This window comes from Rhineura floridana, chromosome 1 (assembly GCF_030035675.1).
Source record: "Rhineura floridana isolate rRhiFlo1 chromosome 1, rRhiFlo1.hap2, whole genome shotgun sequence".
In the NCBI taxonomy this organism is placed as follows: domain Eukaryota; kingdom Metazoa; phylum Chordata; class Lepidosauria; order Squamata; family Rhineuridae; genus Rhineura; species Rhineura floridana.
The window spans coordinates 205,691,926-205,716,417 of NC_084480.1; the positions used below are offsets into that span (position 1 = coordinate 205,691,926).

Sequence of the window (24,492 nt, forward strand, 5' to 3'; positions counted from 1 at the left end):
TCCTCACCAGGATGCTAGTTGGAGCTAAGGCATCTGTGTGAATCTCATACTGAAGTTGGCTGAAAAGAAATCTCTTGATAATGAAAGAAAAAGTCCAGTGAAACCATCCGCCCCGTTATGGGTCAGATTCAGAGCCAAGTGCAACAGACCATGAGGCTTAGTGCTATCAGAATTTTTCCACATTTCAACTGCTATTTGAATTCATGTATTTGATTTTATTTACTTTAGATGTAGAAGATTTCAGCCAAATATGCTAATATGCAACAAAAGACTGAATTTCATGCCCCACCCTTTTGAGATACCATTACCGGCAGCTTGTGTTGCAAACATGTAAACAGCTGCTGAAGGGGGGGGGGAGTTGTGTAACTGAATAGGCTGCCAAATGCATCCCTACCATGTGTGCTGTGTAATACTTGTCATCTCAAGTGACTCATTAAAAGGTTTCCCCCAATGGTGCTTTGAAGTGCTGTGACAGCTTGAGAGCACCTATAAATTGTCACAAACAGCCCTCATACTGAGTTAGCTAATTGCTTGCTCTTTGACTTATTAGGAGTCACTGAGTTAAATAATTTGTCACATGTGTGGCTCTTAATAAATAATGTGAATGGCTAGTTTGCTAGCTGCTATCGGTGATAAATAGAGACCATTTTGGATATTGTCACATAAAGTAATGTGCTCCTTTTGACCCTTATATTGTCAGAAATTTGTGATAATAATAAGTCCTAACAAAGCAACCTGCAAGAGGAGAAGACCTGCTAAAATCAATGAGGAAGTTTAAGTTAAAATACTTAAACTTGTATTTACTCTTTATACATAGGTAAAGTATAGTGTGTTTTTTAAAAATACTACTGTTACTGGGTTGTATTCAATTAACTCATACTCGGAATGTGACCCAAGTAGACCCACTGAAAGCAGTACACTTAAGTTAGTCATGTCCAATTAATTTCAGTGGATTGTCTTGGAGTAAATTGGATATCAACCATTGTGTCTTTTTACTTGGTATTAATAGAAGGTTAATCGCATAAAGCTCTATTGTGACCTACAATATAAAAAGAAATACAAAAGGGAGGGCTCAAGCAGAAAACTTTATACTTTAAAGATGTGAATGCAGGTAGTTATAGCAACTGACAACAGTATTTGGGGGTCTTCAGATATTTGCTGCTGAAAATATACACACTGGGGTGGTTCAGATGTAATGGTTTCATGGTATTGTGAATCAAGATACCTCAGACTCCTGCATTCTTCTCACACATGGTGATTCTTCTCTCCTTTCCTGGTTTATCCAAAATGGTAAACTGGTTGTGCTTGTCTTGAAACCAGGGTTAGATCTTGGTTTCTAATCCTGTTTTGCAAGGGAAACACAAACCATAGCTTGCTGTTTCACACTAAGTGGCAAACCAGGAAAGGAGTGTATAATGTGGGTGTGAGAGCCGAAGGCTCCTTGAATGTTCATTTCCATAGCATGAAACCATAGTTGGACATTACATGTGAACCATCTCACTATTCTTGAAACAAGTAGGATATGCATCTGACTTACCAGTGAGAGAAGCATCCTGATTATTTCCCCGATGAATATAGATGGCAAACTTGCTTGCAAATTTGGTTATGTATGTTCTCCCAACGTATGCTTCTGTTTTGGTGTCCTTCAGTTTATATGTGCTCTCATTTTTTCTCTCTCCTAATTTAATACATCTCTGTGCTTGCACATTATCACTGGAACAACAAGCAATAAAAATGTCGGAAAGCCTAACATGAGGCAGGGAAGTCACAAATAGCTCCCAGCTGGACTGCTTTAAACTACGTTGGGGTGTGGTGGGAGTAACATTACCTTTTGGATTATAGCATAGCTTACTACAATTTAAATTGATGTAGTAATTAAGTGATTGTTTAATATAGCTTTTAGTGCAAGCAAGTACTTTTCTGTTTTTAAAGTTTACAGTTCTGCTTAGGTGCCATTTGGCCTTGACGCTGCAGAAGAGAAGAAAGTATGCCTGGGTTAAGATGAACAACTCAACAGAGGGCTACGCTTGCTTATATTTATATAGATATATTTATTTGTATAGTGAGGGTAGCTCTTGTAGGTGTCCACACAGTTTGATTAGGTTCAGCAGAAACTGCTCATGGAAATAGTTGTTTGGCCTAGAAATAAACAGCTTAATTTTCTAGTTTGTGGGGAATAGCTTAATTTACTTTTCTTGCTGTTTCTATTGTGTGTGCTTCATCTATCTTTTTATATCTTTGTGGCACATAAAATATATTGAAATAAGCATAAATTTGCCCAAATTTAACTGCTAGACTTGCATGATTGCCAGGACCCCTGCAATGAATGCTGGGCCAGGTGGACCTTGATCTAATCCTCCAAGGCACTTCTTCTCTTAAGCAAAGGTTTTTAGGATTGCTTACGTCTTACTTATAGTTCATATTTGTAAGAGGATTTATATATCACTTTTCTGCAATATAGTACTCAAGGCAGCTTATAAAAAATCCTAAAAAGCAAATTAAAACAAAAAAAGAATGTTATGTAACCAAAACAAGCAATTCAAAAAGACAGATAGCAAATGTACAGTCCTAAAACAAAAGATGTGGTGTTTTTTTTAAAAAAAGATAGCTAACCTAGTAAAATCAGAGCTTGGAAAAGTTACTTTTTTTGAACTACAACTCCCATCAGCCCCAGCCAGCATGGCGCTGGCTGGGGCTGATGGGAGTTGTAGTTAAAAAAAAGTAACTTTTCCGAGCTCTGAGTAAAATATATTCCAGAACCAAATGTCTTAAGAATGCAGAAAAAAAATAAGGTGGGAGCGAGATGGATGTCATGGTGCAGGAAATCTAACAATCTGGGCACCACTGGAAAGAAGGCCATCTTCCATGTCTCCACTAGATCTACCTCAGATGAAGATGGGATATGCAAAGGCGTCTCTCCAGTATATATATCTCAGATTGTGCAGGCTCATACAGGAGGAGACAGCCCTTGAGTATTCTGATCCCAAGTCATTTAGGGCAGTGGTGGGAAACCTCAAGTGTAACTGTCTTGCCCGGCCCTCTCTTGCCACCCTCTCACTGTCCCTACTCCATACCCTCTTTAAGTATTTTGCTTGGCTAGTATTTGTCCTTGAATTGTAATAATGCCTCTTGCTTTTCTGGGTGAACATGGAGAGGGTGTCTGACTTTTGTGTGTCTGGAATGTAGCCTACTGTAGATTGGTAACTGTCACATCTGCTGGTCCACCCAATTTTGCTACTGGCCCACCTGCAACTGGCATATGACCCCTAAAAGGTTGCCCTTGAGGAAATGCAGCTCTTGTGCTGAAAAATGTTCCCCTCCCCTTATTTGCGGATTTAAAAGTTATAACTAGTACATTGAAATGAGCCTGAGAACAAATTGGTAGTCATTTGAATTGAAACAACAAAAATGTTGCATATTCCAAGGGATCAGTGCCATGTAGCATTCCACTGTAGCATTCTGCACTAATTGAAGCTTCTGGAGGCTTTGGAAACTCCACAAAGAGCATGTTCAACAATCCAGTCTTATGGTAATTAAAACATGTGTCACCATCTGTCTTCTCATGGAACAAACGCAGTTGGTGCCCCAGCCTAAGCTAAGCAGATCCACTTCTTTCCACAGGCACCACCTGAGCATCAGGCTGGGACCCAACCATCCAGTAGCAAAACAGGGTTAAGGAGCGCTTTCAAACTGCAAAACAGACTTGTTGTATGCATATATGTAGCTGTTGCTGGAGAGTGCATGAAGAAGTGATTTTTGTGTTTTGAAAAAGTTCGTAATTCAGACTCTTTGTGAAAAGTCTTGAACATCTGCCTTCAGGTTCTTGGGTGCTATTCTTCTCTAGCATACTGAAACAATTTTATTCCCTGTGGTTCAAATAAGTTGCAGCTCTTGTTTTAACAAATAATTCCTCAACAAAGGAGTGGTACAACTGTTTACCAATTCTCTCTGCAGAAACTGTTATTTCAACAACTTTTGTCTGCAGTCAGAAACCATGGGTTCTTAACTAGTGTCACAGACTGGATTGCCAAATGAAGGTATCCTTCACTGTACACATGGAACACAGTGGGATAGTCTGGTTAATGAAACTATCAACCTCTTCAGTTAGTTGGCATTCATCCAACCATTTTTTGTCAGCTTTACTACTCCACCAACATTTTGGCATTATTGTATTCAAGCACTTAATTTATAAATAGAGCTGAATGGATTTTGTTGAAAATATTTACAAATTTGAAAAATGGAAATGGACTGCCTTCAAGTCGATCTCAAGTTATGGCGATTCTATGAATAGGGTGTTCATGGTCAGAGGGGGTTTACCATTGCCTCCCTCTGAAGCTAGTCCTCCCCAGCTGGCTAGGGCCTGCTCAGCTTGCCACAGCTGCACAAGCCAGCCCCTTCCTTGTCCGCAACTGCCAGCTGGGGGCAACTGGGCTCCTTGGGACTATGCAGCTTGCCCACAGCTGCACAGGTGGCAGGGCACATAACCCCTGACCCACTCCCTGTGGGGGTGATGTTTAGCTGGCCCTTTATACCCAGGAGACATGAACAGGGATTTGAACTCACAGACTCTGGACTCCCAGCCAGGCTGTCCTTCCCATTGTGCTATACCAGCTATATTTACAAATTTAAATATTATTAAAATATTTGAAAGTTCACAACATTCTTTGACAAAAACTGCAAAATCAGAACTATATGTCTTTTCATATATGGTACAGAAAAGGTTGCAATTTCATGTAACTGCCATATTAAAATGTGTACATTGTCTAAAAACTTAAATTGAGTCTCAGTCTGCAATTTAATATACACTTGCCTGGAGCTCCATTGAACCCAGTGGAGCTTACTTCTGAATAAACGTGTGCTGAATTGCAGCCTAAGACTGGTAGCTATAGTCTTTCAAGAGTGAACTTTCTTATTACCACTTGCAGGTAGGAGTGTGTGTGTGTTTAATGACTAGCATCCCATCTTATGCTTCTTCTGCACAAATGTCACTGATTCTGGACTGTAACAAGTTATTTACATATTTAAAATATTTTTAAGCACCCCTTATCAAAGTATTCAAGGGTGATGTACAAAAATGTGAATAAAATGAATCTGAAATGAAATGAATCTTTATTTCTCAAAGCCATAGGCTACCACAATTCATCACATGTAAAAGGAAAAAATACATATTAAAATACAAGTCATATTTCAACAAACACACTTCAACAGCATACAGTAAAGGGACAACAGCACTAAATTTCAAATAAAATTTCCTCTCCTGAGCAAAAGATACACTGACCCACCCCATAACTTAGTGGATAAGTATTATAGCCACAGTGGCGCCGGGGTACAACACAATTAAACATTAATTTGAACAGCATTTAAATATAATTTAAACCAATAAATAAGCTTAACAAAATACAAGACCAAGTAAAAAAAAATCAAAGCTAAAAACAAGAGTAAAACAATTCTAAATGTCTTCCATAATCTAACATGCCTGGTCAAATGGGAAGAAGAGCCTGGTACTGAAAAGCTGGTAATGTCAGCAGGCATGCATACTCACGGAGGACATTCTGAAATTGGGACATAACCACAGAAAAAAACCCTTGCTTTGCAGAATTGTAGTGCACACTTTTATTGAATTGTTCTTGATATGTGCCCCCAATCCAGGCTAAGAGTGGCATTGGTTGGCCTCGTATCAGCCCCTGACAATTGCACCATGGAGTGCCACAGGATTTGATCTTGTCCCCAGTGGGGAGTAGTCAATAGAGATTTGTCAAGTGGTGCCATCAGGATGCTGATTACACCCAAGTTTATTTCTCTTTTACACCAGAGTCAGGTGTATTGACACCCAAGTCAGTAGTTTTGCTGTTTCTGTGAAACCACCTCTCCTTAAACAAAGGCAAGCTCCACATTAATGGAATTTCGCTGCTTGCTGAAAAAACATTTATTTTTGGAGGCTTTGGCCATTAATGCCAGCTGGTTTTTATTTAACTATTTGCCATTGACCTAGTGGCTGCTGTTTTATTCTGAATTTTGTAATTTTATTGTGTGGCTTTTTGTACACCACCTTCTTATTATGAATAAATAAATCAATAAATAGGAGGAAAAAGAATCACCCACCAAAAATGGATGAATCGTTAATAAGAATCCGGGATAAGCCATACATGATTAAGGAAACTAATATCGTAAAGGCTAGAGCAGACTGGCAACAAAACAGTAAGTTTATTGAAAAATGTACAAGAAGTAACCCATACACTTTGCTGCTTTAAATTTATTTTCTTTCTTTCTTAAGAATAGATAGTGATATATCTGGAAACAACTGTAATATGTTTATTTGTTATGTTTCTTTTTTCTTCCTGTTGTTTTTACTTCTATTTACCTGTATGTTAATGATATTAATAATAATGGCAGTTAAGCTTGTATTTACAACTTCTCTCTGCACTACTAAAGTAAGATTGTTAAGCTTATATATGATGCTGGCTCTCTGAAATATGATAATCACTAAAAGGCAAAAAACCTTGCGGTTTAAGAATGTACCTATAGCCCACAGATATTTCTATCAAACTTTAAAAAGCAGGGAAATTGGGAAGCTTTAGTGAATGCACCAGGGGAGCAGGAGACCTGACCTCCTCTCTGAGATACTGGACTGCCCTACAAATTTGTCAAAATGCAAACACAATTTGGGTTGGTCTTTCACAGTCCAATCCACTTGCTGTGTAGCTTGGAAGAATTTGGTAACGTGCCTCTGAGCATATGGTGAGTGGTGGCAATACCTGCCATCTCCAAAGATGGAGAATTATATTTTTGAATGTTTGTTGGTGTTTTTACTTCGCTTCTTTCCTGTGTTACTAATGTTTCTACAGAGAATCTAAACTAGAAAAGTTTATTTCCCTCATTATTCATCCTAGAAATCTGTGTCAAATTTATTTTTATTAATTTCAAAACCTTTTTATTGGTCAGTGTCATATGATGGTGAAGACAGCCTTTTGTATTTCAAATTGTTGGTTATGTTCTATTTCTATTTTGAGTGCATTAACAGTTGAATCTGAAACTGCAGTTTGATGTAAAATCAGACTGATGACAATACGTTGCTACTTCAGCAATGACTCGAGCTCAGTGTTTCCCAAACTTTTTTATTTTTTTGTTGCTGGACTACAGTTCCCATAATTCCTGACCATTGGCCATGCTGGCTGGGGCTGATGGGAGCTGTAGTCCAGCAACAAAAAAATAAAAAATGTTTGAGAAACACTGTCTAGCTGTTGGAAAAAAGAGCATGCATGTTTTCAGCCTGCTATGTTTAAACCACTTCATTTAAGGCAAGATGGGCATGGTCAATTAATAACATAGAGCACACCTAGCATTTTGCTAGAATATATTTCACCTCCCACTGCTTTATCTTGTGCAAATTGAGACACTCCTGAGGTCCACTGGAGACTATTCTGCAGAAGTCAGTGCCATTATTCCACAATTATGTTTTGAGTTTTTTTAGTGTAAATTTTGCAAAGTGTTGCCGTATTTCACATATTCACAGAAATAGAAACAAAAGAAAATGATTTCCTATAGGAAACTTCTCAAAAATTGCAAAGTAAATCAGACATTTTTAAAGTGACCATCTGAACTATATCAACTGTCTTAATAATGTTGGTTCATCCTAAAACAAGATCAGCACAGCACATGTCTTCTTTCTGTTATTTGGGCTGATTGCAGGTGTTGCCACCACTCACCATAAGCTCAGAGGCACTTTTGGAGTTCAATGGGATTTATTTCTGTGCAATCATGTTTGAAAATGAAAATGGGCTGCCTTTGAATAGGGTTTTCATGGTAAATGGTATTCAGTGGTGGTTTTACCATTGCCTTCCTCTGAGGCTGAGAGGCAGTGACTGGCCCAAGGTCACCCAGTCAGCTTCATGGCTGTGTGGGGATTCGAACCCTGGTCTCCCAGGTCGTAGTCCAACACTGACCCGGGGGAGGGGCAGGGAGGGGGGAGAAGAGGAGATTGGGTGGGTGGGCACTTCGCAGAGGGGGAAACCCTTTCCTTTCCAAAAGGAAAACATTGTAAACAATATCATTGCTTTTCAGGGTTTCCCCCATCCTTTTATTCTACAGCAGGCACATGTAGCCTCCCACCCAAATTTAAACCAAAGCTGTCCCTGGCCACATCCACACCAGGCCTTTAGTTTACTTTGGGCAGTCATGGATTCCCTCAAAGAATCCTGGGAAGCGTAGTTAGTGAAGGGTGCTGAGAGTTGCTAGGAGACGCCCTGTTCCCCTCACAGAGCTTCAATCAGAGTGGCTGACTGTTAAACCACTCTGGCCACTGGAGCTCTCTCAGTGAAACAGAGTCTCCTGTCAACACCCTTCACAAACTACACTTCCCAGGATTCTCTGAAGGAAGCCATGACTGTCTCAAGTGAAATCAAAGTCTGGTGTGGGTGTGGCCCCCTGATTAGGCAAGCGAAGCAGCTGTGAGTCTGGCTTTTAGAACACTGACGGTTCTTACTGAGCATGCCCCACATTATCATTGGGTTCCAGCCAAAATTTCTTAAATTAATTAAAAATCAGCCAGTCATTTTTTTAACATGTAAACTGCAGAATATGAAGGTCAGAGTATGGGGCAAGGTCAGTATTAGGATTACAGATACTCTGTGAACATGGCTGATTTTTAATGAATTTCAACAGATTATGAGAACTCTCAGAGAAAAAAGTCCAAAAAGGGCTTTGGGTTTTTTTTCTCTCTTTTTACACTTTGAGCTGTCTATTCTCTGTGACTATCGCCATGAAAATTGAAAGGGTTGTTAAGCAAGCGTTTCTGAGTTCAAGACTATAAGTTTTGTAAGGTTTTGTTTTGAAATGAGCTTATGGGAAGCATCAGAATGGCATGGGGGGTATTTTCAATTTAACATTGTGGAATGTGAAAAATCCACACTGGCTATAGTATACAGCCACTCTCGTGGCTGTATAATCTGTTGATTTACCGTATATTCCGGCGTATAAGACGATTTTTTAACCCAGGAAAATCTTCTCAAAAGTCGGGGGTCGTCTTATACGCCGGGGGTCGTCTTATAGGGCGGGTGCTGAAAAAGAGCGGGAAAATTAAGTCAAAAAATGACGGAGAAGAAGGGGCAATGGCGGCCGTATGCTGTTGAACTGGGGAGAAACTGCCCAGCACAGGCTCGCAGGAGCAGCCGCGGGGCCGATAGCCGCACTAGCGGCTCTGAAAAAACAAAAATCCCAGAAGGGATTGGCAGGAGAAAACTGAGAAGGATAAATCAGCAGGGACAGGCAGCCGTCGTAGCCGACTGCAGAGCTCTCCGCGGCGGAATTAAAGCCGCGGCGTGCGGCTGAGGAAAAAATCACTCTAACGAGAGCGCCGCAGCCGCAGGCTCTCGTGGGCGGCAATACTAAAATCGGGTGGTGAGGAAAGGCAGGGAGCCGCAGCCGCAAGCTCCCGCCTGAGAGAGAACCGCAGCCGCGGTCTCTCCAACGACGCCACAGGACGCGGCTCGAGGCAGCCTAGCCGAGAAAAGCCGCTCCAGGAGAGTCGCGAGCTCCCAAGACTGTGACGGAGCTCGGGAAGAAAAACTCGGAAACGGCCAAAGCCGTAGAGACCCGCAGCCGCGGTCGCTCTAGGAGCCGTCAGACAATCAACGGGGAAAATAAACTGCCCGAGAAATAAAATGAACTGAAAAAAGCAGTGAAAATAAAAACAGGGGAAGGGAGGGACTTGGGAAACACACAAGTACACTACCTCTGCACCCTGTCAGACAAATACACAACAAAGACGAAAAAACTTAGCTATGCTATAGGATCTCAATCTTGTTCGTACGAAGGCAAGAATGAACTGGAGAGTGGGAGGGGCCTGACGCCCCTAGTCTTGACTTCAAAGACATTCTTGCCTTCACACGATAGGCTTTGTATACAACAACCAGCCAATCGCCAGTAAGGTACATCGCTTGCATGTCATAAGCAGGGGTAGTCTTATACGGCGAGTATATCCCAAACTCTATATTTTAACTGGAAAAGTTGGGGGTCGTCTTATACGCCCAGTCATCTTATACGCCGGAATATACGGTAATTGCTTCTTGCCCTTTTGGCTAAGATGATGTATAGTTGGTTTATTTTAACAATAAATTGAAAAAAATTTAAAAAATCTAATCCTGAGTTGTTATGAAAAATTAACATTAAATAAAGTCTCTGTATAAGTTAATTATCTTTGACATGGGGTTCTGAAGATGTGAATTTCAGAGGAATAAGGAGTTCGATAATAGTGACATAATTGTGTGTACACAGTGTGTGTTTATCTGGTCTGAAGCATGCATTAATCTTTAATTATAGTATAAACATTTTGGAACAGGTGTGGAATAATGGCAATTTTGAAAAATGCAGTGTTTATCTGCTCTGTTCAGTGAATGCATTGGCTCTCCTCTTTGAACAGTTTCACCTTGCTCTGCCCAAAGTAAAATGGGCAAAAAGGGGAGGGCAGAAAAATGCCCCAAATCCCACATAAATCAGAAATTTCCAGTTATAAATTGCACATCATCATAACATCCTTTACCACAGTTTGTATGCCAGGAGTGGGAGCTTGAGGGTAGTTTATTGTGGAAAAATGGTTTCAGAATAGATGGATAGTATAGTCTTTCTCTGCTTTTCCTCTTTGGACTTATGCACAAGGTCTGTGGTGTGAGGAAATATAAAGCAGCATTTTTCTAGCTGCCTGTTGAAAACAATGAATTCTCTGTTAACTACAAGCCCAAACGTCCGCAATTCCTGCCTCATGAGGTTGGAATGGCTAGTTAAATGTAGGTTCAAAGCTCCTAGCCTCCAAGTACTTTTAATTCAGCATTATTTTTGCTTCTCTTACCTCTGTTTTTTCTGCTTAAGCATCTAAGGTCTCCTTGTTTTTCAGGGAACTAAGCAGTAACTTTTTATAATTAGATTAAAGATAATCAAATGAAGTCTTGGATTTTTTAAAATGTCATTTAATCCTTTTCTTCCAAAAAATTCCCTTCATAGACATTGCCTAGTTTCTTGTAAATTTACACCTTGTTTGTTGTTTAGCTATATTTCAGGCTTCTGGTTTTAAATCAAATAACTGATTTGTTAGTTGAACATTTTTTCTTAATTTACAGAACAATCCAATTCAGGGGAAGCCAGTGGAAGGGGAGCCAGCGCAAGAGAAGCCGGCAGGAAAGTCTGCGGCATCCAATTGCTGTTCAGAAGCCTCCAGGCCAGCTGAACGCGAGCTCAGACAGGAGCTGTGTGCAGGGATTGGAAAGTAAAAGCTGGCTCTCACAATTCCTACTGAGGAATAAGCACTCTCCATTGACTTCCATTGCAATTATTTTCTTAGACCAACCTTTTTCCTGGCATAACTTTTGCCTGGATTGGGACCTGCAGAAGCACTCCAAACACAGATGTGGCCTGAGTCCCCCCCTCAGCTCCTTCTCTGTCACCCCCCCCGGAATGCCCCTTTTTCGGGCCTTCCACTGACTTTGCTGGCTCCCCTTCCACCGGGCTGGGCCGTCTGGGTCCTGGCTCCGGCTCCACCACAGCTGAGCCGGGATGAGGGGCTTCTGCTGGCATAGCCCAGCTGAGCCAGGAACTAGTCAGCTCAGCCAGCGTAAATAACAATTGGATTGTGCCCTTCCTATGATAACATTTACTTTTGTCATATATTGGCAGGCTTTGTTTTTAAAGAGACTTTCCATGTCAGCTTGAGAATGTAAATAAGATTTCAAAATAGCAAAGAAATATTACAAGGTTTTAAAAAAACTTGAAATTACTATGAAGCTTCAGAATATATTTTATGCTAGCTTTATTATATAAGATGTGCTGGACCCAAATGTTTCCTTTCACACGTGAAAGGCAACTTCTGCTCATGGAATTTCTATCCATAGAAGTTGTGTTTTATACCTCATGCTAAAGTTTCGCATGAGAAAAGTAAAAATAAATCCAAAAATGTTCTTGAGCTTGCACAAGAACTTTCACAAATGCTTTCACAAACAGAGGCAAGCTATAAAATAGTGGTAGGGAATATGTGGCCCTCCAGATGTTCCTGAACTACAGCTCCCATCATCCCCGGGGCTGATGGAGTCCAACAACATCTGGAGGGCCACAAGTTCCCCATTCCTACTACAGAATCAACCTATTATGGTACTGAACTCTTGTGAAAGTGTTAGTGTGAAAGCACTAATGGTTATGTTCTTTCCATTCATGTTACTTTGGATCCAACTTGATTTTGGGAGAGGCTCAAACTTGAGATCATGGCCTGAGACCAAGGTAAATTGCACTAAATAATATTTGTCAAAAATTTTCAGATAGATCTAGCACATTTTAAAGGAATTGATATTTATTTTCATATACATTTCTATAATACAAAATTATTAGAGCTGTTCAGAGTATTATAACTTTATAGGTCACAAACATATACTTTATGGCAGGGGGTGATAGAGCCTTTTGCAGCCTGAGGCTCACATTTCCTTCTGGGTGAGCTTCCGGAGGCCACATACCAGTGGTGAGTGGGGCCAGAGCCAAAGGTGAGCAGAGCAATATATGTAAAATTTTACCTTTACACAGTAGGCTAGTTCTTCACACTCACACCTCTTTCTATCTAGTGTCCATCCAGGCAAGCAAAGAAGCATTAACAGAGTTCAAGGTCACATTCTAGCCAGTAAAAACACTCAAGGGGAATGCAGAGCAGGGTTGGTGGGTGTGGCTCAGGAGGGTATGTGGCCTGAGGAGAGTCTAAAAGGCCAGACAGAGGCTTGAGGACCACATTTGGCCCCTTAGCCTGTGTTTTCCCATCCCTGCTTTATGTGGTTTAGGATTTTTGAAGATAGGATTTCCTAACTTTCATTTGCTCACTGCATCATGCCCTATACTCTTGGAGATTTCCATTACAAATAGGTGTTAGATTTCTGCATCCCACTTTCATTACAATTTAATGAAATCCCTTTCTATTTAAAATATGCCTGGAACATCCATCCTTTGCATATCGCTCATCTACTCCCTGCAACAGACTGGTGATGACTAGTCTGGTAAGAGATAACCAAACTCAGATAACAACAAGCCCATTCTTTATATTGACTGCAGACATATCTGAAAAGGCCAAGGCAAAGATCAGGTTTCCAGTTTGTTACATTCAGTGGTACAGGGGCAAGTGGGTTGATAAATCTGTTTCTCATTTTAAAAGTGATGGTTAAAAAGGTCAAGGTTTGCCACATAATATATTATGAACATCAGCCATCAATCTACTCATTTATTTTCTGTGTGGTTGTAACAGCTTTACACCTTTATTATAATGTTAATATATTTGTACTAAAACAAATTTGGACATCAGAAAATCTTTAAATAAATTATATCTCAGTAACTTTGTGAATACCTAATTTGAGTGTAGACCTGGAAAACAAATAAACTAGTCAAAATATATTTAAATTTTGTTTATAAAGGAAACTAGGTTGCAATATTTATTTCCTTTCCATATGAAGTAGATAAACATACATGGTGATCACTTTCAGGAACTAGCTGAGACTGAGAGAGTCTTCTTTAATTTGCATATTGCTGGGCTTTTTCCTGACCAAACGTCTATTCTGACCTAGAATCAAAGGCTTCATAGATAGCACAGATTTTGAACTACAAAATTAGGGAGCTTTGATGTTTAACTTTTGGGTTTAGTTTACTATATCAAGATACATGAAAAATATAAGTAATAACTTTGGTTACCACTGTCATCTTCTCTAATGACTTCAGTGTCATTTTGCTTTTTTAATAATTCCGGACAGAATTAAACAGTCATGGGGCCATTAATTACAAGCAGTGCAGTTGCAGAAACAGTAGATGTGGTGAAGATATTTGGTAAAGGCCCAGCACTATGGAGACAGAAACAAAGCCACTATTTAACATACTGGCCTGGTTTGGATGCCATGCTAAGTGAAACCATGGATTAGTATCAACATACAGTCTCCCAGAGAGGAGACTGTGGCCACTTTACTCCTTGCTGGTCATAAAACATAGGACAAACCTTGATTATAGCTCATGTTTAGCCTGAGAGAGGTAAACCATGAGTCTAGGTATGGATCACATGCAAAGTCAAGCTAAGCCATGGCTTAATGCAACAACAGAATGCCCAGGGAAGAGCAAAGCAGCCACAATCTTCTCTCCCAGAGGCTGCACATTCATACTCAGCAGTGGTTCAAATTAGACCACTGTCTAAATAACAGTAGCTTTCGTTTTGGCGTAGGTGAGTGTATAAGGAAGAAGAGCAGCAATTTGATAGTGCAAACATAAAACAAGTTATGTAAAGGAGTGTCCTTTATTTCTATTCTTACAACTTTTTAGTCCTCTCTGGCAACCAGACTAACCAGAAACTTTCCACAAAGTTCCTGACCAGTGCTAGATAGGATGAGAGAAGTTAGTATTCAGTATTAGGTATATAATATAACTAGTAGTTGCCATTCTGACAGTGCAATCCTATTCATGTCTACTTAGCAGTAAACCCCATTGAGTTCAATAGGATGTATTCTCATGTAAATGTATGTAGAACTGAAGCCTTAATTAGTTTCCTAGATCCTAAGTGTTCTTAGTTTATTTGTTTATTTATTATTTTATTTATATCCCACCCTTCCTCCCAGCAGGAGCCCAGGGCGGCAAACAGAAGCGCTAAAAACACATCAAAACATCATAAAAACAGACCTTAAAATACACCAAAACAAAACATCTTTCAAAACATTTTTTTTAAAAAGCTTTTAAAACATCTTTTAAAAAGTGTTAAAAGACATATTGTTTTTAAAAAATAAACATATTAAAAAGCAGTTCCAACACAGACGCAGACTGGGATAGGTCTCAACTTAAAAGACTTGTTGAAAGAGGAAAGTCTTCAAAAGGCACCGAAAGATAACAGAAATGACGCCTGCCTAATATTTAAGGAGAGAGAATTCCACAGGGTAGATGCCACCACACTAAAGATCCATTTACTATGTTGTGTAGAACGGACCTCCTGATAAGATGGTATCTGGAGGAGGCCCTCATCTGCAGAGTGCAGTGATCAACTGGGTATGTAAGGGGTATCCTGGTCCCAAGTTTGAAGCCCTAAAGATAACAAAGCCTATCAAAGGTAAGAAGTGGAAGGTGTTACTTTCAGTGAGCATTACTTCGCCTTTTGAGAAGCTGGTAGTTCAGTGTATAAGCATGTACTGTTTTTAGTTAGTATTATGACCTGCTTTATTCAGGTAATCAAAATATTGCATTTTAGTTTATTTTTAGATTTTTTTCACTTTATTGCCTTCCTTAAAAAAAAAATCATACCTTTGCATTGGTACCATTATAATTATTTTTGCTGTGATTTGTGGTGTTCTCCATTTACAAGAGAGTTCTCTAAAACTACTCATTTGATTGCAGCCCAAAATATATTAACCAGTCCTGATGTCATGGAATCCTAATATGACCTCCTTTCCAGTAGTAAATAATCTTTGAGGATATGGGATGGATATGCGGGGAGAGTACTGTGGCAAAACGAACACTTCCTTTCATTCATCTACAGCCTGCTGTGATATTGGCAGGGCATTTGACTGAACTTTCCCTGCCAGTTACCATTCTTATGTTCGCTTCCACCAAAGTCTTCTATTTAACTGCACTTTTGGGAATGCAGTCTCAATGTCTCCACATCTTTTGGTAAAGTACTTTTATAGTATCCCTCACTTTCTGTGGAGCTGTGTTTCTTTAAAAAAGAAACAATGTTTAATTGAAAAGAATAAGGAAAAAAGAAAACACCCAAATTCAGAGTTTGCTGTACTGTTTCTATTACCTTAGCTGTAATCCTTTCCACATATTACCTTGCCTGGGTCTGCAGTGTCTGGGGCATACTCTGATATTTTAGGGCTATGAGAGTGATCACTTGAATGGCTTTAGGCAGGGTAGACTATTCCTCTCAGTCTACTTTTAACTTTTAAAGTGATCAATAGTTGAATCAGCCACATGTCTTACTTCTTCCTTTTCTTTCAGGTAGTGGAAGTCTTCCCTAGGCCTGTTGCAGTCTTGTTCTACCCTTGTACAAGAATAAGCCAGCTACACAAAGCTTAAAGACTTGTTGCAGAGCTACCAAGTTCTGTTAATTCCAGATAATGTTATGGAACAGAAAGCCAGTGCTGTGGGGCATCTTTTTCCAAGTATCCATCTAGAAAATAGCCAACTTTCTAATGATAAAAGGGACAGTGGTATTTTCAAGAACTATCTAGGTGTTCTGTTTGATTATTCTCAGAGACATAATGAACTAACAAGCTACCCAGTATAATAAAAAATAAGACTAATGATAAGATGCTTCAGAGGAGTTTGAAGATCTCTATCTTGGCCTTGTCAGAGAAGATGCTTCCCTCAAGGCTCTGGAGTTGAAGGCAGAGTCCATGGGGAAATATGGGATTCATTCTATAGAAGATTGGATCCAAAAGTGCCCTTCTACCAATGGAAGGAGTTCTGCTCACAGAAAGATGGTTGGAATCCAGCCATCACTTTTGGAAGATGGGATCTAGCAGTAGCATTCTAATAGTAAAGTGGCAGGCAACAGTGTGGTTTTGTCCTTCCTCTTTTGTTGATGTCATCTTGTTACCATAGTTGCTGTCAGAGGTTATTCATATGTTGTGAATCAGGAGCAATGTAATAGTGGACAAATATATTCACATAACTTCTGTGAGTAGTGTATACTGGAGATGTTGGATTTCCTTTGAGTACTTTTCTTCCCCATTATAATTTTCATCCAAGTAAACTTCCCTCGGGGCCAATTCATAATGAATTAGCTCATTGTCAGCATACACAAGAGGTGAATTGGCCTTCTTGAATTAATAAAAGCATTCAGTTGCTGCAGCACTAAGTGGCATGCTCCTCTTGTGTTTATTTTCTTGTAGGTGAACTTGAAATAGTTTCCTTCCTTTCCTCCCTCTGATGTCAGGTACAAAATTGTTTACTCAGTTCAAGGATGCTGTGCATGATTTGACATAGCCCAGCACATTGTCTTCATTGCCAGCAGTACACCATGGGAAATATTTCACCAGCAAATGAATAGGACACCCAGTTGACCTTAGAGTTAAGATTTAGCGAATTGCTTGTATGAAGAAGAAGAAAAAATCACCTTAGGCAACATAGGAAGATTTTACAGACTTCCAATTCAGTCATGTTTAACAAAAAAGCTTATTAAACTTTTTCCCCTTTTGTATCTGGTATATCTCAAAAGCACATATGTCCTTTTACAATGAAACAGCTACCTTATCAAAACAACAGTATAGTTTTGTCGTGTCTGTCAGCCGAATAATGAAAATGGAGCAATGATTTAATGGACACGATTTAATTTTAATTGAATATATATGTCCCTGTGTTTGTTTTATAGGCTATAAAGGTGCCTCTAGGGCTTTTGCAAGAGGAATTTTGAAATTTCTCTTTACTGTGCTGCTAATATCAGAAACTTATTGTTGGGATAATTTTACATGTATTGCTGCATACAGTAGTGCCATTTCAGGTTTCAGAGGATGTCAGGGGCAAAAAGAGACTTCAGTGAAGGGTGGGGAAGATTAAATTGCTCAGAGCACTATATTTTAAAAGTATGTATTGTGGTTGCCTCTTTATATTTCATAATAGCGAGAGATAAAGAAGATCACGTATCAACTTTCCATATGAAGAGTTTGGGGACATTTCTGACAGTGGAACTTAAACCATTTAAAACTATGCATGAGATTGAGTTCTGTGATATCCTTTCATGAACTCCTAAGTGAGTGCTGTGTCTAAATGTCGAAATGGAAGTATATTGGTCAATTAATCACTGCCAATGAGCCATAACATGTCAAAGCACCATTTCATGTTAACCTTCTCCTGATGTTTGTAAAATCTAAAACAGCGACCAGACAGCGTCTGATACTGGCCACACTACTTTTTAAAATTTTGGAGCAAAATGTGTATGAAATGCTATAGATTTTTCCACTATCTATGTTTAGGATTTCTGCTTGATTTTAACTGAAGGTACTTACAAAAGTTATTGTGAACACTGAAAATACATATTTTAAAACAATCCTGCCCAATTTCCTTATTCAAGTTGTTCATACTACTAAATTGGATACCATATTAGAATTCTACAACAGCAGATACTAGGGGAGTTAACTGCAAGTTTTTTAAAACACAAAGTCGGTCTAATTTTGACCTGTTCTTTTTTCCTTAGCTTTTTCAGTAGAACAGGTGATGGTAAATATAATTGTTGTGTAAGTAACAATTCACAATCTAAATATTAATAGTAGTTATTCTCCTAAAACAGAGTGGATTATTAATGTATAACGTAATCCTTCTTTTTGGCTTTTCTGTTTTGCATTCTTTCCCCCACGCACAGCAAAAGTAAGTTAGGTCACAGTATTATTTTGACAAACTAGGAAAATTAAAATCTTGCGACAAGCAAAGCATTGTGTTACTGGTGAAAGGAAATGCAGGAAGAAACTCTCCTCTACTTTGCTGGCCCATTTATGAAATTTGGTCACTGGTACAAAGCCATGCAGCTGCACATAATATAAAGTAAGTTTATCTGCATATTTGGTGAGTTTATAACTTCCCCAGGGTATTTTAACATTAAAAATAGTGATTGTTAACCCAGTCCATCTGAATTTAAATATAAACTTATTTTGCTAGAAACAGAATAGCATCTAAAGTACTCTTTGTATCTTTTTTCTTGTGAGTAAAGGTTTACATATATTTTAGCTGAATTGTATCTGCTTTTATATGCCTCAGTATATGCATAGGTGCTCAGATCCATGTGATAAACAAAGATAGGAACTCCCTGTGATACCCTTGGAACATACATATTGTCTGCTTTGTATAGTAATGCAAATGTTTGTAAAAATAATAAAATGAGATGTACCATCATAATTCTTCATACATTTTAGACTGCAGTGATAAATGAATTGTTTTGATAATAAATTATTGGCTACATTGTGCTAGAGAATTTAAGAAGAAAAAAATATACCTAATCTGAAAGTTTCCTGGTCTGTGTGGAATAAAAGAGGTATAACTGTACTCTGCATGTGGTAAACATTGTCACACATGTTAATAGGCACTACTACAAATTATTCTAAACACTCAGACAGTTTCTGTCGTAAATTGTCTCCGTAAACATTTCTCCTTCATTCACAACAGATTTAAGCCCTAATACTATATGGCATGTTTAAGTATACTTTCATGTCTTATCCTGTTATATGTTAGCTGGTGTCATACAGTTCCTCCTTTCATTCACTTTTAGATTTATAAGTTTTTAGCTGAATATCAGGAGAGTTTTCTCTTGTTTAATAAAATAGAACTTGAGTGGAGATATTCCTTGGTTACATGAGTAAGATCGGAACAAAGGCCATAATCTATGTTTGTTGTTATAAAAAGCAAGCTATGCACCAGTTTATTGTAAAGCATTTGGAGCCCCAATTGACTGTTGTATAACTATATTTATAGAGCTTAGTGTGGTTTCTTCTTGGCATCAAGTCCTTATTATGATGATTTCATATGCTGTAGTGAATAAGAAGGCATTGACTGAGTAGGCCACAAATACCCCTATAGAGCCTAACTTTCTTATTAGTGGAATTTTTGTGCATATATATTCTACAACAATATACCTATATATAAAGATTAACTTAATTGGTTCTGCAAAGGAAACCAATATGTAGGCGTTGGAAAGGAGTAGAACACCCACTTAGAGGTAGAGTGCAGGGTGCTGGCATTCCAATCCTCTATTGTTAAATTCTAGGAATAGTGGTCATAAACCTCTACAGCCTTGCTGTAAGGATTCCAACCAAGTATATCCGCCTTACTGTGGTAATGTCATTGCTGCTACAGTGGTTCATATCAAATGTTTCTCTAATGTTACCATGTGAAACTCAGAGACATCTGCTTAATTTTGCATTTTTGTGGACTCTGCACCACAATGTTGTCCACTTCTCCAGACCTCTGGGAGATTGTGGGAGGATATTGGAGGACTTATATTATGTACTTTGCTGGCGAACTCCCAAGTGTTGTGATTTTTTTTATCTCTAAACTGCTGTTTGATTTGAACTTGGCAGAAGTACTCAAGTCAGCAGACACCTGGATTAAATATTGTGGGGGAGAGGAGAACACCTCATATCAATCCATGTTCCCAGCCCATTTCCTTTTGCTTGACAATCGACTCTACTTGAACAGCAAAATATGCTGCAATAGAATAGTTTCCAAGACTTGTAATGAATGGGAGAGCTGATGTATTGTGTGTTACTTTGTTTCATATACTTCTTCCCAGAGCAGTGGGAAATTTGGGCAGCTGAGGTTAAATTTCCCAGATTATTTGCGGGAAAGACAATGGGTGCTTATGATTTATTTTAAACACTCTTGTCTATAGCTGTTCAGATTTAACTTTTGCAACAGGCGTTTCAGGTGTGCCCCTTTTAATATAGGACTTTAATGTTTTTATGCATATTGTTTGTTTTAATTGACAATTTTGGTATATTGTTTTGTCTTTATGCATTTGTTTGCTACCTTAGAAATATTCTCATTCATCCTCTTTCTACCTCTTCTTTTGCTGTGTAAATGGGGGGTGTAAAATACTAGAAATGTTCTTTGAATGCATGATTTTGAAATATAAAACACAAGGATCACCCATTTATCTATTTTTATATGTTTTACAGGATACTTCAAGATGATAGATAATTTTGAACGAGAACATTAAAAATGACCGTATTTGTGTGCTGAATGCTCCTTTATCTTTAAACAGCCAGTTCTGTATTTACAAACTACATATAGTTTGCATGCAAAATTCAGCATGAATTCATCAGCCTAGTTGGAGTGGGCTGGCAGTGATTAGATTGGCAGTCATGCTTGCTGTTTTATAGTTTCCCTTTCACCTGATGCTGGTTGTAAGCCCCTCCCCTCTACATTCACTTAGCCCTGTGAAGCATCTTTTCACAGGTGGACTGGATGAGGACCAGTAAACTGAGCTGGATCCTGGGAAGACAGAGGTTATGTGTGTAGCTGGTTTCCCATGTCCAGAAGACAGGCCAGTCTGGATGGGTTTGCACTCCCTCTAAAGAAGGAGGTATGTAGCTTGGGGGTACTCCTGGATTCATCATTGTTGCTAGAGGCCCAAGTATCCTCTGTACCTAGGAGTGCCTTTTGCCAGCTTTGTCTGTACACCAGTTCCAACCCTATTTACATTAGGATAGCCTGGCCACTGTAGCTCATGCACTGGTGACCTTGAGACTGGACTACTGCAGTACACTCTTTTTGACAGTGTATCAACAATAGAGAGGAATAATTTGAGAAGAATACTCTGAAGAATATTTTCTGTATGCAATCTGCACACAGCATCATCTTGCATTTACAAATCTAACTGAACCATTATCTTGAAGTTTACTCAGTGTTCAGTGGGGCTTACTGCCTAGTTAATTGCTTTTAGAATTATATCCTAAATCTGTTTTCCCTAGTTGTCATCGTAAAGGAAACCCACTATTCATAATTATTTGTTTAGCAAATATGATCATGTTAAGCCAAACCACATTATATTCTCTCTAATTCAAGTACATATGAGCTACCTTGACATTTCCTAACTTTATTGGGCTTACAATGTCGTCTTTTATCCAACAATAATTTTGGAGATCCTAACCAAATAGCATTTTTATTTTGAATTATACAATGTTTCTGTTCCACCTTTCAACTCTAAAAGAGCCTGCAAGGCTGTTTACAACAGCCTTAGCTTTAGAAGCTGCAATGTTGTGGGTTAGAAATTAAAAAGAGCATTTAAAGTCAAACAGAAAAACAAAACTATAACTTTTAGCTTATGGACTGCCTTCAAGTCGATCCTGACTTATGGCAACCCTGTGAATAGGATTTTCATGGTAAGCAGAATTCAGAGGTGATTTACCATTGCCTTCCACTGAGGCTGAGAGGCAGTGACTGGCCCAAGGTCAGGCACCTAAAGGACAACAGAGAAGAGGCCAGTCTAGCCTTCCTTCCTATGGACCTTTCACAACCATAGCACTTCCACTGAAAAGGGCTAGGCTTCCTTGGGATCTGTTTTGGTGGCAGAACACAAAGCAGAGCTTCTCAAAAGACTGCAGTTAACCAGTTCATGCTGGAGGAGGTGATCCTTCTGATGACCTGGTCCCAAGCCATTTAAGACTTTGTAGGTAATAACCAGAATTGTAATTTGCTGATAGTGAAGGGTCTTCAAAAGGAGTGCTTTACTCAGCCTTGAAACTCAAGGTACCCTTTGTCAACTAGATGGTCCCTTCCAGTCATTCATGGGCTGTCTCCAGCTTAGCAGAAGAGCATTGCAAACTGAAATGCTTATTATACGCTTTTATCACTAAAATGGCCCAAAGTGACTTACCTTAAAAACCAGATAGGACTGGGTGTTAGTCATACAATCCATTGATTTCAGTAGGTCTGCTCTGAGTATGACATGGTTGGATATTACCATGAAATTATGCAAATAGAAGAACACCTCTAGATTTCACTTGACATCTGTTGCACAAAAATTTTCCACTAAGTTGAAAACAGACCTTCATAAGCGGAAAAGGCATTCCATGCACAGAAGGACACTTTGAATGCAATATTGGAATTGCATGCATTGCAGCCACTAGAGACTGCATGTCTAACTGCACCACATATACACACTAACAACAGGCTGGATCATCCATTTTACAATCAAATGTGGAGGCAAAATTCTAAAGAGATCTATATTAGCCTGCTTTCAGAGTTATACATTTGAAGGATTTTTGAAAGCTGGGTAAATAACAAAGACCATATGTGTGTTAGAGAGAGCCTTCTATTCCTGTATCTTTTACAAAAGTATTAATTGAGTATCTCAGTTGGTGATAATAATCATAAACATGGTATAGAAACAGCCAGTAGTTTTTGCCATATATTGCACATTTACCATGGGGGGGGGAAGAAGGAAGTGAGGTTGCTATTTACTAGCAGAAGTCTGCAAGTCTATGTGCAGATTTGGTTTTAAAATATATGCAAACCCTCTCCAACCTTCCAGCTTAAGATGAATGGCTGTGATACAGTTCCACTATCTTAAGAATGTAAAGGCAATTTACATTACATTTATGGAGACTTGTGGCCTGCAGAGAGTCATGGTGCATTTGCCAATTCCTGTATTTCTCTCTCTACATAATTTAGCTTTAATGCTACCTCCCCCAACTCTTGCATACCTTTGGCGGCTACATAATGCACTATACTTATTAACCTTGGAAGTGACACACTGAAAAAAAATTCTGTCATAAGAATGTTCTTTTGTGGTCGTGATTTTTAGTCACATCAATCATAATTAAATTGCAGGGAGGCAGAATAAATTACTGTAAACCATTTGACCTTTATTCTTCTGTTCAAAGAAATCATGCAAAGCTCAAAACTTCCTCCTATGCATTTCCATGAGATTTGTTATTTTTTTGTTCCTTTAAAATGTAAGAATGAGACTTTGATTGAAGCCACATAGTAAATCTCTCAAAATTCTTCACCACTTTGCTACTTGCTTGATAAAGTGTTTGCTGTTTATAATTGGCTGTTAGTGGATTGGCTAACAGAGTTGGATCAACTTGGGTGTTCTGCAGTTAACATGGTGGTGGTTATGCCTAATTCCCACAGCAGGGAGGGGGAATTAGGAGGAGCATCACAAAGAACAAAAGTTAGTAGACTGCCAGCTGAGTAAAGCCCTCGCTGCGAACAGGTTTGAGTAACAGCAATATTTCTAAGGAGCAAGAGTAATGACACTTAAGTGAGGTTGGTCTTAATGTAAGCAGTTGCAGGTCTGTATCCAATAATGTATCATTACTGTGTCTGGAATAGATCACATGGATAAATTAACTGAACTCTTACCCTGCTGTGAGCTCTTTTGCTGTGTTCTCTCTGCTTGTTAGCCTCCTAGCCTTCAGTTTGACCCTGTTCCTTTCCTTAATTAATGCATCTCCAATTCCCTAATCTGGACTTTACCAAAAAAACCTCATGTTTCTTTGTTTCCACCCAATTTAAGGAAATAGTTGAAGAGTTTTCAACAGTTTACCCAAAGGCAAAATTAGCAGGTGCATCCAGGGTTATTGTAAAGCCGATCAAATGTGCAGAGAGCTTGGGCCAATTCCAGTTCTGATAAAACAAAAATAGCATTGTAAATTAACTGAAAACTGACATTAAAAGCATTATTCAAATAATCTTTATGGATTCTTGGATCTATGGCCATAAAAATGTATATCTGAAGAATGATCAGTAACCATATTGGACCAGATTTGGGATGAAGACCCCTCCCCACCCCTACTCATTATTTAAATAGCATGTATTGCAGCGTGTCGCTTACCAAACACTTGAAGTGTGGGGCTGTACCTGAACATGGGTGTGTACATACATCATTGTTTTAGGCATGATAGTTACATGTTGTTTGTTTGTCTATACAGATGGAAGACTTCTCTAGCTGCCTACAGTGGGGGGCATGTAGGCTGATGGGCTAACATCTGCTAGTCTGATCTCTCTCTATTT

At 39.0% G+C, this 24,492-nt stretch overlaps 1 protein-coding gene across 2 annotated transcripts in view; it reads left to right on the forward strand.

Annotated features, from left to right (window-relative positions):
• The window catches only part of GMDS (GDP-mannose 4,6-dehydratase), a 539,446-nt gene that overhangs the window by 201,789 nt on the left and 313,165 nt on the right, over positions 1-24,492 (forward strand). Inside the window, exons 8-9 of one of the 2 annotated variants that reach the window (XM_061590704.1) lie at positions 14,968-15,094; positions 15,982-18,913. The exons of the other annotated variant lie outside the window; for it this stretch is intronic. Of the exons in view, the coding sequence (XP_061446688.1) occupies positions 14,968-15,094; positions 15,982-16,001 (147 nt within the window). The 3' untranslated portion in view covers positions 16,002-18,913. Of the gene's footprint in view, positions 1-14,967; positions 15,095-15,981; positions 18,914-24,492 lie in introns of those variants that run through there. 2 annotated transcript variants of the gene reach the window in all.